General features: G+C 37.0%; 2 protein-coding genes and 1 pseudogene across 2 annotated transcripts in view; 1 reads left to right on the top strand and 2 right to left on the bottom strand.

Moving 5' to 3' along the window:
* Positions 1 to 17,394, top strand: part of LOC129422851 (uncharacterized) — a 469,570-nt gene that overhangs the window by 86,624 nt on the left and 365,552 nt on the right. The window lies entirely within an intron of this gene.
* Positions 1,558 to 3,523, bottom strand: LOC141350772 (uncharacterized; annotated as a pseudogene).
* Positions 11,401 to 17,394, bottom strand: part of LOC129422329 (uncharacterized) — a 97,155-nt gene continuing 91,161 nt past the window's right edge. The window contains exon 3 of the mRNA XM_073856598.1: positions 11,401 to 15,575. Within this exon, the coding sequence (XP_073712699.1) occupies positions 14,530 to 15,575 (1,046 nt within the window). The 3' untranslated portion in view covers positions 11,401 to 14,529. The remainder of the gene's footprint in view (positions 15,576 to 17,394) is intronic.

Raw genomic sequence — 17,394 nt, 5'->3', positions numbered from 1 at the left:
ACCTTGAACTCACATATCCAAAATCATCAGAGGAAATTTTAATATTAGGTCCTATCTTTACTAACTGACCAAAGATTTGAAGTTTATTCATCTATATTCTCGACTAAACGGCTACATTTTATGACACAGAAAGAGTAATATTTCAAATATTTTGCAGGTATTAAGCTTCAATGCTGTTGATGTGAAATGCATTCTGGGAAAATCATATGTCCACACAAGTCACCTTCTGATTCATCCTCGATAAAATGAGTGGATCAAGAACACATCCTGAGATGTTATGTGAACTTGACTTGATGTGAACTTGAAATTGGAACAGTACTTGGGCCATGACTGATGACATTTCACAAGTCCAAAAGAACACAAGTACAGACAGACAATTTCAGAGTCAGACAATTTTATTAATAAGATCTTAGTTGATTTCTAAACTTTGTTGCCATATCCACTAGGGGTGGAACAGTACATGTATTCGTTTCGAACCGAATCGGTACAGGGTTCATGGTTCGGTGCATGAATTTAAACTGAGAATACACGGTATGAAAATAAAAAACTTGCGTGCAAAATAATTAATGCAATGCGGAACTACTGTAAGATACGCGGGTTCTGTAGGGACAGCTAATCTGTAGCCCCGCTTTAGCTCTGAAGCTCTGGTTGGCGCCAATGCAGCCGAGCTCCGCCTATGTATACGCTCTATCAGAGCCCGTCTACATTCTCTGGCACTCTGCAGTTTTTTTGTCAGGTTGACGGTCAGCGAGTGAGTGAGTGAGATGGCAGCGACAGCGAGCATGGCAAATGGTGAGGGTCTGCCGGCCTTTTTAAGATCGCAAGTTTGGCAAAACTTCACTTTTCCAGTCAGTTACAGTCCCTGCTAAAAAAAAACAGCATCAAACCAGCATGGGAATTATGCTGGTCTATGCTGGTTTAGCTGGTGGTCACAGCATACCAGCACCAAAACACAACATATGCTGGTATGACCAGCATGGGATGCTGGTGCTAATGCTGGTTTGTTGCTGGTTTAGCTGATGCTAATGCTGGTGCGATGCTGGTTTAGCTGGTGTTCACTAGCAAACCAGCACCAAAACACAACATATGCTGGTCTTGCTGGTATGCTGTTTTTTTCAGCAGGGGTAGTACAGGCGAGAGAGTGGTGGAAAAGACGAGGACTGTGTGTCGGCGTTTTCAGAAGTTGTTAGGTATGTGAGTGGAAGTACATCTAATCAGGGCTCACAAGTCTCAAGCATTCTCCATGAGACACACGCATTTCAGTCAGTTCACACGCCACACTTTGTATTTCTCACGCTGAGAAGTAGGAGCTCTGTCGAGTTCAGCTGCTTTCAGTTTTTTAAATGTATTCAACTTTACGCAGCGCCATCAGCGTCAGAGTAGCGCGAGAAATCTTGCGGAGGAGGCTGATTTCAAATCGCTCTCGCATTACTCTGACGTCCTCCACTTGTCGTTTCTTGCAGCGCCTCATAAAGTCGTACACACCTATTAATGCATGCTACAAGCCTACATTTTTTTGTTCTTTAGTACATTAATATGAAATAAAATGTAAAATGTGCTAAAATGTAATTTAAAAATGTATTTAGGTATTAAATGTATTAACTTGTAATACATTTGAAACCCATCTTTGTATGAAAAATGAGTACAAGTTTATACATTTTTGTTATACGAGATAGTAGTATGTTAAATCCATTTCAGTTCATATTCATGACATCTCACAATAACACAGATAAGGACACCTATGTTTTTAAGAATATCTTAAGTACTAAAAAAATTTGCCTTCTGCATTTTTGTTTTGCTTTTCCCTCCATTGTACCAAAATTTAACCAGACCGTGACGTCTGAACCGAGGTACGAACCGAACCGTGACTTCTGTGTACCGTTCCACCCCTAATATCCACACTGTTGACACATGAATGGTTTCTATTGAGTGTGAATTCTTGCGTGTTTTTTAAGGTTAGCTTTTGTTTTGAAACTCTTTTTACACTCATGGCATGTGAATGGTTTCTCTCCAGTGTGAGTGATCAAATGTGCATTAAGGTTTGGTTTTGTCCTGAAACTCTTTCCACACTGATGACACACGTATGGTCTCTCTCCAGTGTGAATCATCACGTGTGCATTAAGATCACGTTTTACTGTAAAACTCTTTCCACACTGTTGACAAGTGAACGGTTTCTCTCCAGTGTGAATTCTCATGTGTCTATTAAGGTCACGTTTTGTTGTAAAACTCTTTCCACACTGAAGACATGTGAATGGTTTTTCTCCAGTGTGAAGTGTCATGTGTATCTTAAAATTACCTTTACTTGTAAAACTCTTTTTACACTGAGGGCATATGTAAGGTTTCTCTCCAGTGTGAATACTTGAATGTGTCTTAAGTTTACCTGCAGTTATAAAACTCATTCCACAGAGATGGCACACGTGTGGTTTCTCTCCGGTGTGAATCCTCATGTGTATGTTAAGGTTAGGTTTTGTTCTGAAACTCTTTCCACATAGATGACAAGTGTAAGGTTTCTCCTCACTGTGAATCATCATGTGTATCTTAAGGTCACTTGTAGATTGAAAACTCTTGTCACAGTGATGGCACGTGTGTGGTTTTTCTCCACTGTGATTTTTTATGTGCTGGGTAAGGCCTGTTTGAAATGTGAAACTCTTTCCACACTGTTGACACTTGTAAGGTTTCTCTCCAGTGTGAACTCTTGAATGTCTCTTAAGGTCAGCTGCAGTTGTAAAACTCTTTCCACAGTGATGGCACAGATGTGGTTTCTCTCCGGTGTGAATCTTCACATGTTCGTTAAGGTGGCATTTTGTTTTGAAACTCTTTCCACACTGTTGACAACTGAAAGGCTTTTCCCCACTGTGAGCTTTCATGTGCTGGTTAAGGTTCGATTTAACATTGAAACTCTTTCCACACTGTTGACATGTGAAAGGCTTTTCCCCACTGTGAGTTTTTATGTGCTGGTTAAGGGTCGATATTAAGGAGAAACTCTTTCCACACTGTTGACATGCATAAGGTTTCTCTCCAGTGTGAGTCCTCATGTGTATCTTAAGGTAACTTTTTTTTGTAAAACTCCTTTCACACTCATGGCACACATGTGTTTTTTTTTCAATGTGACTTCTCACGTGAGTCTCAAGTTTACTTTTATGTCTGAAACTCTTTCCACACTGTTGACATGTGAAAGGTTCCTCCTCACTGTGAATTTTCCTGTGGTGGATAAGGTTCGACTGAAAGGTGAAACTCTTTCCACACTGTTGACATGTGTAAGGTTTCTCTCCTGTGTGAATCCTCATGTGTGCTTTAAGGTTAACTTTAGATCTGAAACTCTTTCCACACAGTTGACATGTTAAAGGTTTCTCTTCACTGCGAGTCCTCTTGTGATCTTCAGGGCGTTCATCTTCTCTTAAACTATTTTCACACTTTATGTCTTCTGTCTTCAGAGTTTCTTTCTGTGAAACATTATGGTTTATATTTACAATCTGATGTTTCTCATCCACTTCAGCTTGACTCTCCTCTTTCACTTCCATCATATCTAAAATGAAGACAGTAAATAGTTAATATTGATAAACCAGAATGACAAAAACATTTGAGATGTCATGTATTCATGTTATTTTTAATGTGAAGTACATTATGTCATTTCTATAGACCAGTTCAAATGATGTAAACAACACTGGTCCAGAAACACTTCCTGTTACAGTTTGTGACAGTTATTTTTTTATTTCACATATATTATTATCTTTAAGATGTTTGTTTAACTTCAGTTAATTCAGGTTTATATGTTCTGTTGGTTTATTTTATCCCAACGTTTAGATTGCCTCAGATCGCATGAAACGCATAAAACTGAACAAATACGTAAGGATTACTACTTTAGTTTATGTTTAGACTTCGGACAGATGTGAGAGCATGTACACGTGAGACAGAGAGAAGCGCAACTGCTTATGACGTGCTGGATTTATTTCAGATGCTAGGACCCCAAGATGCGCACATTAAGTCAAAGAAGGAATCCTCTTTCTATAAGCTCTCTCACGTAAAGTGAAGCCCACAAACCCTCCTGCGAGGAAAAGCATGCAATGTGCATGTTAATGTTAAACTATAATAATAATAATAGCAAATTATTTTTTTGTCTTTCAAAAAAATAAAAATAAAAAGCAGAGAAAGCCTCGAGATGGCTGTGGCTTAAGAGAGGGATTCATGGGGTCAGTGTAGCTAGATTTTCCAACTGGACACAAGCTGGGGTCTGATGAGGATTTATGGATTAGGGTGTATGATGTTGAAAGACCCGAAACGCCCAATGATTCCAGGAACATCACTAAAGATGTGTCCAGTAGCATAGTTGTATTCGCACAGTAAAACTTCCTTGTGCTGTGTGTAAGCTAGTGAGCTACAACATTATACCATTATAAAGACAAATACATTGACTAAGAAAACATTTTGGCAGGGCCGGCAATTGCTATAAGCGGAGTAGGCGGCTGCCTAGGGCGACAAATTTGTTGGGGACGCGGGCGTGCTATGGTGTCACTGGGGGGAGCGGAGTTCTGTAAAATTAGACAAGTGCTCAGCTGCTGGCACGTTGATCTAAAATATATGTTATATAATAATGCAATGCATGCTGTGCTGTATGCACCAAAACTAAACTAAAATCTCAGCATACAGAAATTTAACCTCCAACCGGAAACAACATGTAGCGGTAAGTTATGTAAGGGATAATCCACGGCTAGCCATGCATTAAAAGATTTTATTGCATGACGTAGAGGCAAAGCAGAGGGTGGTTGCCTTTACGTCGTGCAATAAAGTGCTTTAATCCATGGCTAGCTGTGGATTATCCCACTTATAACACGGTTATTTGCCAAGTTAAAAACAAGTTAAAAGTGTAACTGATATTTAAAGTGTAATTTTTTAACAGACGGGTAAAAATGACAGTTATTTTCTTACGTTACGGTTGGTAAGTTCTAGCACTCCATCCGCTTTAATAAAGTAGATCCATCGGATTGCTTTAATTTAAATGAATTATCACATTTATTCAAATTCATTATTGAGAGAGAGAGAGATGCATGCGATGCGTGCGCGAGTTACCTGTGTGCGTCTCTTCTTTAAAGAGTACGACAAAGATAAAGTCAATGGGGAAAAGACCACTTAATGGGCAGTTAAGACTTTCAGTGACTTTTTGCGCCAAAGACATAACAATTGTGATTTCGAAATCTACTCTGCTTCTCTTCTAAACGAGACATTGTGGGAGTTTTATGCCTCTGTTCAGTCTACCGCTGGACATGAATACAGCGTTGTAAGTTTGATGTGTCTCAGAGAAAATAAAAGAATAAAGTATGTTTTAACAACGTATCCTCCAACCCACACGACTTTTTTGGTTGTTTGTCCATTCCCTCAAATACGCCCAACAGAGGCATTTACTAAATTAGTGCCTCTACTGGCCAGAGGTGAAACTTTATATATTAGGGTATGAAATTATATTTTGGGGTATAATTTTGATGTAATGACATCCATTTGGGTATGATTATCAGTTTAAAATGCCAGGATTCATTGTATTTTCTTACACATTACACTATTCAGGAATTTAGAGCAAATAACGTACCCATTTATTTATTAATTGATATAATACACAGCATACAAAACAATCACAACTTTTTTCAAAAATTACTTAAAATATTTCAAGTGTACCGAGGCCAAACGATCGATTTACATGAAGAAAAGATGCAAAACTGATCACAATCCACCGTAGATATCATATCCTGTGTATACTGATTCAAAAACTGCCGTCAGAAGAAGCGATTATACGTTATCTTTGATTGTGAACTAGTGTTGGCTCTCATGTGTCTCATGACTAATTGCATCATTAGGTTAGCTATGAAACTGAAGCGGCTGTCGTGAGCGACTGCATCATGATCTATGTTCCGGTTTATATTTGAATGAGATTGGACTGTTTTGGTTGCATTCATAGATTTCTTCATATAAAGTGATCGTATGGCTTCAGTTCACAAGGTTTGCAACGCAAATTGTTTGTAATACATTTACTGCTGTTTATTTTTTTTGTAAATTAATGCAAAAAACACCTGTAACTATACTTTTGCTTACGTGTTGTGTTTTATATGGTTAAGAACTGGTTGGGTTTAGGGTAAGGGTGGGATTAGATGCTCCAAAATATCTTTAAACCATAAATGTTTATGAAACCATTTCTACATTACAAATGTACAAAATAAAATGCATCTAATCTTACGTATAAGGCATAAATTTAAATCTACAAAAAGTTACCGCCAACCAGCTGCAAGTAACGCTGTAATTTCTACAGGTTTTTTTACATTGTATAAAATGACAGTCTCACACTTGATGTGGTGATCCCGGTCAAAAATGATCGCCCGTTTAAAGTGAAGGTGAAAGATCACAAAACACAGAAAATTATTTTACAATTGTGCCGTTTCCTAACAAATCCAAGTCATTAATAAAAAAAAAACGTTGTGACAAAATGACAAAAGCTTTATGTGAACTCATGTAAATGATGCATGCATCTAATGCATTTACTGAACGTATGCACATGAATGACAATAGTCTATTTCATGTGCCTTGTTAATGGGCGCTTTGCATTTAAAACAGACAGTGCTTGTGTGGACATCTTTTGGGGCTCACAATAGCCTCTTTCACACAGTAATTCTGGTAAATTACCATGAATTTACCAGAATGAATTTACCAGTAAATACAAAAATGTGCTGTTCACACATGCAGTGACGTTCCGTCTTTTTACCAGTAAGACATCATTCACACATCAGTATCAAAATACCGGTAAACTCGGAGAGAAAGCGGAAGTTACCTGTGGCGCGCGGCCGGCGAGCTCCGTCCGTGTCGTATTTGTAAACGGCGGGTTATGACTTAATATCCACGGTCCGTATTTTGTTGTTTTCACATCTGTGGCAAACGGTGTTGTGTGAAATTCTGTCCCCGTGAAAAACTGTCCCAATGGGCGGGGCATACATGCATATTCATAGGTTCGCTCCGCTTTGGAACCAGCGATTGGATTGCAAATTCTTGCGTGTTTTCCAGCTCTTTTTTATATTCTTTTAAGGTAATAACGCCGAATGATCATATGCCTTGTTCATATGTACAATTGTTTACATTATGCTTTGTATGTGCGTTTTGTAAGAACACTTTTTCATGGCTAAACAATATCGGTTTTGCTATTTAGCCTACATTTATATTGATAAACACTACACCACGAATCGAGCACATATTTCTCCTCGTTGTTTTTGTTGTATCTTGTCCATAGTTAATGTTTTATTTTGTAGTGTATTTTGCTGCATTTATTGCATGCACTGCAATAAAACTCAAATCACTGCTGAAAAAACAATAGAGACCATTACGCATTCTGTAATGGTTTTTAAAGTTTTAATAGTTTGTAATGGTTTTGTAATGGAAACCCTTATAATTTCTGTAATGGTTTCTATTGTTTTTTTTTCCGGCAGGGATATGGCTAAATGCATGTATAATTTTTTTTTAAATGTTCTCTGGTGTTATTTTGTTTCCTTTTTGAGTTGGACTTTATAGAGCCTTAACGAAAAGAGCATTGCAATCATTCAAAGGACATGATGCATGATTACTCTATTAAAGCAGGATTCCTGTAAATAAAAATTGCCTAACATTTTTTAAAGGTTATTTACCTAATTGCCAGACCAACATTGTTCAGACCAGCTTAAATATGTTTATGAGTGTTTTCCTGTGTTACTAAAAGGCAAAAATGGAAGAGAGACCAAAATATAAAAACAACATTTTAATTTTCTTCCCGAATGAGGTAATGACATGTTTTTAAACAGAGTGATAAAGAGAAGATGAGAATGAAAAGAAACTGGCCATGAGTGTCACGTGGTTGTTCTCATTATTTGACCCAATCAGCACATCATACTTCCCTGAATCCAACAGCAGTACAGATGCATATTGTAACAAGAGTTTATTTCACTAATTCATTGCTTACATAAAATATCCATTTCAAGAATTCAGCATTTCTTAAAGCCTTTTCATTAAAATAGCACTGCCCTTCCAGAGGTTCAATGGCTGAAAGGATTTTTCAGTAAGTAATGTCAGACTTACCAGGTAATGCATTGATAAGTTTTATTTACCCTTCTATCTAAACAGAGGATTGATTTACACATAGAAAGCAATTGATAAAAAAAAAACAAGTGCAATGTTTAGATGTATAAATATGAATAGGTTGCATCACCTAACTTACCTCACTTTAAACACTTTCCCCAGGTGTAAGGCATTTAACATCACATGTAAATATTCTGTGTGGGTCGATTTACGTGCAGATTATGCCACATTTTTATCTGGCCCATATTACAATACATACAGATTGCGCTACATACAGATTTGTCTAGAGAGGACGCTCGATGGTGACAGCTCACCCAGTTTTGGCAGTAGCCTATATGTACAAAAGGTGGATAGTACATCTGTGTTACTTTAATCATTTATGTTTATTTTGTAACATCTTGTGTATGTGCATAAACAAAGAACATATTACATATGGAATGTAATTCTTAATGTATTTGTCCAATAATAACAATGAGAAAAGTTGAGTCTTCATGTGTGTTGTGTGTGTTTTCAAGTGACTACAGCTTTTTTATGGCCTAGATTCAAATCAAAATTACCTTTTTGTCTTGGTCCAAATTAGCCTCTTAGCACACAGGGAAACAACCACATTTTGCATTAGGCAAGGCTTGTATTTAGGTAAATAGCTTTTCAAATATGTTAGACCATTTTTATTTACAGAAATCCTGTAAATAGAGTAATGTTCACATATATGTGTATAATTTATAAGAAAATATGGGTATGCTTTAACCAGTGAGCACATTGTGCTATGTGCAGTTTATGTTATGTTTGATTGTGGTTGTTTATGGATGTTTGTATATTGTGTGAGCCTTTTATAGCTAATCAATGTTTGTTTATTGTGTGTTTTTTATTTGGACTTCTAGTCTGTCAATAAAGATAACTAACTATATCATGATATGTGATAAATCTGGCCTTCGTTAGTGAGTTTCTTGTCTTCAACAGTAAGAAAATCTGATTTTGCAAATCTCAATAAATAAGAAATGTCATTTTCAATTATTGCGGGGCTTTTTCGTTGGGGCTCTATAAATTCCAACTGGGGTTAAAAACTTGCAAGAGGCAAAACAACACCAGGAAACATTATATAAAAATGTAATAAATAATAATAATAATAATAATAATAATAATAATAATAATAATAATAATAATAATAATAATAATAATAATAATAATAATAATAATAATAATAATAGTAATAATAATAATAATAATATGAATATTAAAAATAATAAAAATCTTTATTTGAACATGCAGTTAGCTACATATGATTTATTGCAGTGCATGCAAATGATGCAGCAAAATACACTACAAAACAAGTGATGAACTATCGCAGCAGCAAAGAACAATGAGGAGAAATACGTGCTCGTTCCGTGCTTAGTTTGCTGTTTGGCATTGTAGACGTGGGCTAGATAGCAAAAATTATATTGTATAGCCATGAAAAAGTGTTCTTACAAAACGCACATGCAAAGCATTTTAGCCTATTATGTGAAGAATGTGAGCAATTGTGCATCTAAGCAAGGCATATGATCATTCGGCTTTATTACATTATAGAAATAATATATCAAAGGAGAGCTGGAGAACACGCGGGAATTTGCGATCCAGTCGCTGGTTCCAAAGCGGAGCGAACCTATGAATATGCATGTATGCCCCGCCCATTGGGACAGTTTTTCACGGGGACAGAATTTCACACAACACAACATGTGTGTGGAAACGTCCGTAAACAGTCTGGGGGAAACTGCGTCACCTGTATAAAAAACTTTCTGATTGGCTTTCTGATCTGTCAGCGCGGTCTGACGTCATCTAAATGCCGGTAATGCTATATTTTTCGTTCACACACAGCGCTTACCGGCAAATTACCGTTAATCTTACAACCTGTCTTACTGGTAAATTGGGAGCACTGATTTACCGGAAAGGTTCTGTTCACACATGACATGTTAACTGCAATTTACCAGTAAATTACCAGTAAAGACTGTATGTGTGAAAGGGACTAATGTGCATCTCTTCCTTTTCTCTCTTCTGTTTGAGACATTAAAAGACCCTGATTATAAACTATTTTCTGGCTGGTCATTTTGTCCAAAAAAACCTCAAGTGAAACAAGGTGGGGCGGAGGAGAATCCCAAAAGCAAAGTCTTTGTAAACAAAGTCAATACATTTCAGTGAGATGCAATAACATATTAAGGATAGATGATTGAAAAATAGACACCAACCTATTTGTTTCTCAATATCTTCATTCTTTATTCTGCATGGTTGTGGATCTGTCATCTTCTCAAGCTCCTCTTTCACCAGCATCAACATTATGTCATGAAGATTTCAGTTGTCACACATGGAGTGATTTCTCTTTGTGTTTGACTCCAGCATTTATTGGTGGATTGTTGTAGGAGGAGCTTCACTGAAGGTCTCAATCACTGTGTGGGTGTGGCTGGAGATTAAAAAAAGCTTTATCAGTAAAACATTCATAGAGGTATCTGTTTCAGTATTTAATTTGTCCAGTTTATGTCAGATACACTAAAAAAATCCCTATATAAAAAGTTCAAGATAAAAAATGTAATTACTTGTAAATCCAACTTGATTATATTTAGTTTTTTTATTATTTTTGTATTATTTATAATATAATATATTTATATTTATGTTCAAAATGTGTAAATATACATCTGCTTATATCTTACTCTGTATGTCAAGAGAATCTTAAGCACATGCACATTTGACAATAATGCAGTGATAGACGTGCCTCCCATTAAAATGCTAAAGTGAGTATGCTCCTCAAAGAGACGACACAGTTTGTATAATATCAGAGTTAAATATCAGGTAAAGTAATAGTTTAGGTAAGATTTAGTTAGACGAAACTTTGCCCATCCCCACTAAAGATTGTAATTTATTCCCCAATCTGTACATGAATTTGTGATCGCTTTAGTCTCATTTTAATGAAATGGTGGCATGCTTCGGCTCTGCGCTGTATTTTACGATGTTAATAAGCTCATTAAATTCATTCAGATTTCCAAGATGTGTACATTAACTGATAGATGACATCTGTGTAGTTCATTAACATAAAAACTGTTTATATAATGTCATCCAGGAGAAATACAGACACTTACTACTTGTCTAGTAGTATTACGTTCATTTAAATACAAAGTATTTTTTATTTAAACTATATTGTGTATGTGGCATTAGATGAAAATATTAAAAAAATTCAGTACAAAAAAGTAAAAAGTACACAAATGTTATTACCCATCTATGGGGTAATGCAGTAAAATCATAGTATTCAAACATTTTGTGTGTATGAAAACATAATATAGTTTTCATCTTATTTAAATCACAAACATTTCAGATCTTAAGAGATCACTGTAATGAATTGGGTGTAAATGTGAACTATCAGTCTGAAATAATGAGGTTTATCAACGACTCTATTAACACTGATGTGACTGAAACAAAAACATTTCATGAAGACTGATGGGTCTGTTAACAGCTCTTTTAACACTATTGAGTGTTTTTTCACTGTGAGGTTATTGGCACAAATGAAACAAACCTTTCAAGAAAAGCGACAAAATCCTGATTTCACTCTCAGTAAATACGAACTTTACATAAATGTCTACATTTTTCTTTCCAGACAATCCAGAGTTATCATCTGAAGATCAAAGTGACGCATGTGTTGAGCAAGGCGTGTGATGGAGAAACTATTTACTAAATGTGTTTTTATAAAAAATAATCTGTAGGTCTGTATTAGTCTTTAAAGACTTAACATGTCTTTATCTTTACAGAATAAAACTAAAATAAGAGCCTCATGCAAAGCATTCTGGGAACCTCATCAACCTTTTTCAGTTTTTTTCATTCAGATTTTGGTTTCCAGAATGCTTTTCATGAGGCTCTTATTTTATAGTTTTATTCTGTAAAGATAAAGACATGTTAATGGTGATTTAACGTTGAACAAACTGTTGCAAGTAAATAACAAATTTAAATCTACAGTAAGTTACTGGCAAACAGCAGACAATAATACTGTAATTTCTACAGACATTTTTAACAGTGTTAAAATACGTAAATAAACATGTTTAGCACTTTATTCACTTTTATTAGTACAATGCTGTTTTTTAACACAACTATTAATGCTAAGATAACAGTGTTCTGTGTGCCGAACAGATTCAAATCATGTGACAATCATTTTAGTGGTCATACAGTTATAACTTTTATTACTGGGGTCATCATCACATGTAATCGACAATCAAGAAAAAAACATTTGTAAAATGATCTGATGTAAATAGAGACAGTCATGAAATATCAGAATAAAAAAATAACACGGCATATGTTTTTAACTATTTGAAGAGGGTCTGGGATCATATAGACCCCCAAAAGACCATGAAACAGAAGCACAGTAACAAAGCAGTGCTTGAGACATCAGAACTGTTTTCTCAATCGAAACACATAACATCTCTTGTTGAATATTTCTGAAAAATTCAACATGTTAAAAATCCTGATATGTGGGGAAACCTTAAGGACAAGCGAACATTTACGCTGTAGTCACGTAAAACAAAATGATAACCAATCAGAAAGCCAGCTGATAAAAGACGAAACAATAACAGCTGCAGTTATGGCGCAGCAGGAACAGTCCAAAGTGAGGTGCAGTCCACAGTATTAATGACATTTCTTTATGACCGTTTTCCATCATGTTTGTTTACTGTTTGACCACGAGAGACATCGCAAGACTTCTATGTTCTCTGTCAAGACTCACAAACAACAAAGATGTGTGGTGTGCTGTGATGACCACATACTGGCAATCCACATACTATAGGAACAAAACTGGTAAATCCTATACACTATATTGCCAAACGTTTTGGGACACCCCTCCAAATCATTGAATTCAGGTGTTTCAATCACTTTCCAGTGAAAGGAACTCTTAATGCTTCATCATACCAAGACATTTTGGAAAATTTCATGCTCCAAACTTTGGGGGAACAGTTTAGGGATAGCCCCTTCCTGTTTCCACATGACTGTGCACCATTGCACAAAGCAAGGTCCATAAAGACATGGATGAGTGAGTTTGGTGTGGAGGAACTTGACTGGCCTGAGTTCTGATAGAACATCTTTAGGATGAATTAGAGCGGAGACTACGAGCGAGGCCTTCCCGTCCAACATCAGTGTCTGACTTGACAAATGTGCTTTTAGAAGAATGGTCAAAAATTCCCATAAACGCACTCCTAAACCTTGTAGAAAGTCTTCCAATAAGAAGTGAAGCTGTTATAGCTGCAAAGGGTGGACCAACTCAATATTAAACCATATGGATTAAGAATTGGATTTTATTCAGGTTAATGTGCATATAAAGGCAGGTGTCCCAAAACTTTTGGCAATATAGTGTATTTTTTCTCATCATGTTTGTGGTCTCTGATATGATAAGATTTAATAAATCTTTTGGTGGGCCCTATCTTAATAATAATGCGTTCAGACCAGCTGCTGTAGAGGCGTCAAGCGCGAGTGATTTCAATGTTAAGTCAATGTGAAGACGTGTTGACACGCGTCTGGAAGTCTCATGGCGCGAATGAGCCATTTAGTGCGGCATGGTAGACGCGACTCTGCCTTTTTGAATTGAGCATTGCCGCTGCAAACGAGCGAATTTTTAATTTTTTAAATTTTAACTGTGCAGAAAAACGTGCCGCGTTAATCAACCAGGAGCTTGCTCTAGTAGTGACATGATTACAGAAAGCGAGCAGAGTCACAGAAGCCCCTCCAATGATGCAAATTTCTGAAAGTTTCGATGACTAGAATTTCACACGCGAATGAAGCAAGTAAACTCAAACAGGCGGTTTCCCAGACAGGGATTAGCTTAATCCAGGACTAGGCCTTAGTTTAATTAGGAAATATAACTATTTTTAAATGGTCTGCATTTATATTGCACTTTTAACAGACCTTTGGCTATCCAAAGCGCTTTACAAGTTGCCTCACATTCACTCACACATTCATTCACCGACAGTGGTGTCAGCCATGCAAGGTGCAATCCAGCTCGTCGGGGGCAGCTGGGGTTAGGTCTCTTGCTCAAGGACACCTCGACACTTGGTCCGGTGGAGCCGGGGATTTAACCACTAACCATCCGGTTTGTAGACAACCTACATGAACCACTGAGCCACTGCCGGCCACTAGCTTTAATAAACATGCCTTAATAAAAAATTACCTGTGTGCATTTTGAGACAAGACAAAGAGCACTGATTTATTTAAGATATGTAAGTGCAAGTTGTGTTCTGTTTGGACAGCTCTTAAAAATGTTTTAGTCTAAGACGAGTCCAATCCCTGTCTGGGAAACCGCCCCATAATGTTCAAGCGCAAACTAGACCCGGTAGATGCGAGACCATTTTGATGCCTCAAACGAGGCTGGTGTGAACTCATAATAAGACTTTACATATCCACTTATGACCACTCGTGTGTGTCTTCTAATTCAATGTCATAATAAACTCATAACTGCACAGAAGAGTTGAATGTCTTTTCTTCAGAATGTAAGCGCTGGTGATTTCTGAGACTTGATTTCCGCATAAAACTCTTTCCACAATGAGGACATGCAAACAGTTTCTCTCCAGTGTGAAGTCTCACGTGAATCTCAAGGCTATCTTTTCTTCTGAAACTCTTTCCACACTGAGGACACGCAAACGGTTTCTCTCCAGTGTGAATTCTCATGTGAGTCTCAAGGTAACCTTTTGTTTTAATACTCTTTCCACACTGAGGACATGTGTAAGGTTTCTCTCTAGTATGAAGTCTCATGTGAGTCTCAAGGTTAGCTTTTGTTGTGAAACTCTTTCCACACTGAGGACATGTGTAAGGTTTCTCTCCAGTGTGAAGTCTCATGTGAGTCTCAAGGTTAGTTCTATCTCTAAAACCCTTTCCACACTGAAGACATGTGAACGGTTTCACTCCAGTGTGAGTTATCATGTGTTTCTTAAGGTAACTTATAGATGTAAAAGTCTTTACACACTTATGGCACGCATGTGGTTTCTCTCCACTGTGAATTTTCACATGTCTCGTAAGGTCACCTGAAGTTTTAAAACTCTTTCCACACTGTTGACACGAGTATGGTTTTTCTCCAGTGTGAATTCTCATGTGTTTCGTAAGGCTAGCTACAACTGTGAAACTATTTCCACAAAGATGACACGTGTACGGTTTCTCTCCACTGTGAGTTCTCAGGTGAGCCTCAAGTTTACTTTTATTTCTGAAACTCTTTCCACACTGTTGACATGTGTAAGGTTTCTCTCCAGTGTGAATCCTCATGTGTGCTTTAAGGTTAACTATTGTTCTAAAACTCTTTCCACACTGTTGACATGTGAAAGGTTTCTCCTCACTGTGAGTCCTCTTGTGATCTGCCGGGCGTTCATCTCCACTGAAACTATTTTCACACTTTATGTCTTCTGTCTTCAGAGTTTCTTTCTGTGAAACATTATGGTTTATATTTACAATCTGATGTTTCTCATCCACTTCAGCTTGACTCTCCTCTTTCACTTCCATCATATCTAAAATGAAGAAAGTAAATCGTTAAAATTGAGAAACCAGAGTGACAAAACACTTTTAAGATTGTATGACAAAAGCAACATGTCATGTATCTGTTATGTGTTATCTTTCATGTGAAGTACATTATGTAATTTCTATTGTCAATGTCTGCTCTTGCAGTTTAATACTAGTAGAGCATTGCATGGAGATCACAGTCATTCAATCCACTGAAGGTTGCTTTGGATAAAACTCTTTACCTGATGTTTCAATCTAATTCTACTGAATCTATTATAGATGCAGAAAGTTATCATCTCATGGATTTTAGTTTATTTCCCCTCATGTTTCACAATGACAATGTTTTTATGATTATTCCTCAACCATCAACAATAAAGATTATAACATAGACACCAACCTATTTGTTCCTCAGTATCTTCATCCTTTATCCTGCATGGCTGTGGATCTGTCATCATCTCAAGCTCCTCTTTCACCAGCATCAACATTATGTCATGAAGATTTCAGTTGTCACACATGGAGTGATTTCTCTGTGTGTTTGACTCCAGCATTTATTGGTGGATTGTTGTAGGAGGAGCTTCACTGAAGGTCTCAATCACTTTATGGGTGTGGCTGGAGATTTTAGAGAGGCTTTGTCAGTTAACGGTTTTGGGCTTGAAAAAAATGCTAAAAATGAATATCGTCCCAATCCTTGAGCAAGCGCTTAGGTTTCACACTCCTTCAAGAAAGTTCCCTCTAGGTTATTTTTATGTTTAATTTTATAAACTAAAGTAAACCCTCCCAAGATATTCCCTGTAGGTTATATAAGATAACAAAAAAAAACGTTTATAATGGATGGCCTTTACTATTTGTGCCTTCACACCGCCACGGGTGAGGGTGTTAAAGTAGCCGGAAGTAATTTATTTTCAAGGAGAGCCGGCGTCGAGCGGCACGTTATGTACGGTGTGAGCGTCAAGGAGAGTTGAAATCAGCTCAACTTCATGGTAATGAGCAATGACACGGTTCAGCGACAACCAATCGGCAACCAATCAGATTACAGAGCGTTAATTGATGCTCTTACCGATGGCAGTGTAAAAGCACAGTAAGGCAACTTGGTAAAGCTACCAACGTTTCCAGAACATTATGGAAACCAGAAGTTGTTAGCTGGGAGAGCCCTCTCACATGCCAATCATATTGTTTGATCTGTCGCGTATACTGGAATTATACTTTACCTCATGTAAACGCAATACTTTGATAAAAATAATGCAACTAAGCTCATAATCGCAGTAAGTATAATCGTATTCAAAGACGTGGGGTACGCCATTTTTAATTGACCTATGGCTAAGCCATGCCCCCTTCACTCACTCAGATAAAACAATCAACATTCGATGACGGGTGCTATGGCAGCTGTCATAGTAGGAGACATTTCACAGGAGGCAATTGATGATTTTTGGAGACAGAAAGACAAATAAATAAAAGAAATTCCAAAAGAGGAAAAAATCAATTTCATCATTTACAGCACACAGAAATGTAAATATAAATAAACAAAAATTACAGAAAAGGCAAAAAGTCAATTTCTTCATTAACACCAGGAAACTCCTTAAGTGTATAGATCCAAAACATTTCTCTTTGAAGAAGCTGCTTTAATCTATTTCCCCCTCTTATTGTACAGGGGATGGATTCAATGCCAATAACTTTTAATGAAGACTCACAGGTATGACCCGCCTCAATATAATGGCTGAATCCCAAACCGCCTACTTCCATACTATATAGTATGTAAAAAGCGCTACTTTGCATACTATATAGTATGGAAGTAGGCGGTTTGGGATTCAGCCAATGTCTCGCCATGGG

This window comes from Misgurnus anguillicaudatus, chromosome 19 (assembly GCF_027580225.2).
Source record: "Misgurnus anguillicaudatus chromosome 19, ASM2758022v2, whole genome shotgun sequence".
Classification (NCBI taxonomy): Eukaryota; Metazoa; Chordata; class Actinopteri; order Cypriniformes; family Cobitidae; genus Misgurnus; species Misgurnus anguillicaudatus.
Note: the sequence above shows the minus strand (reverse complement) of the source record. Positions and strands in the feature narration are given on the sequence as shown.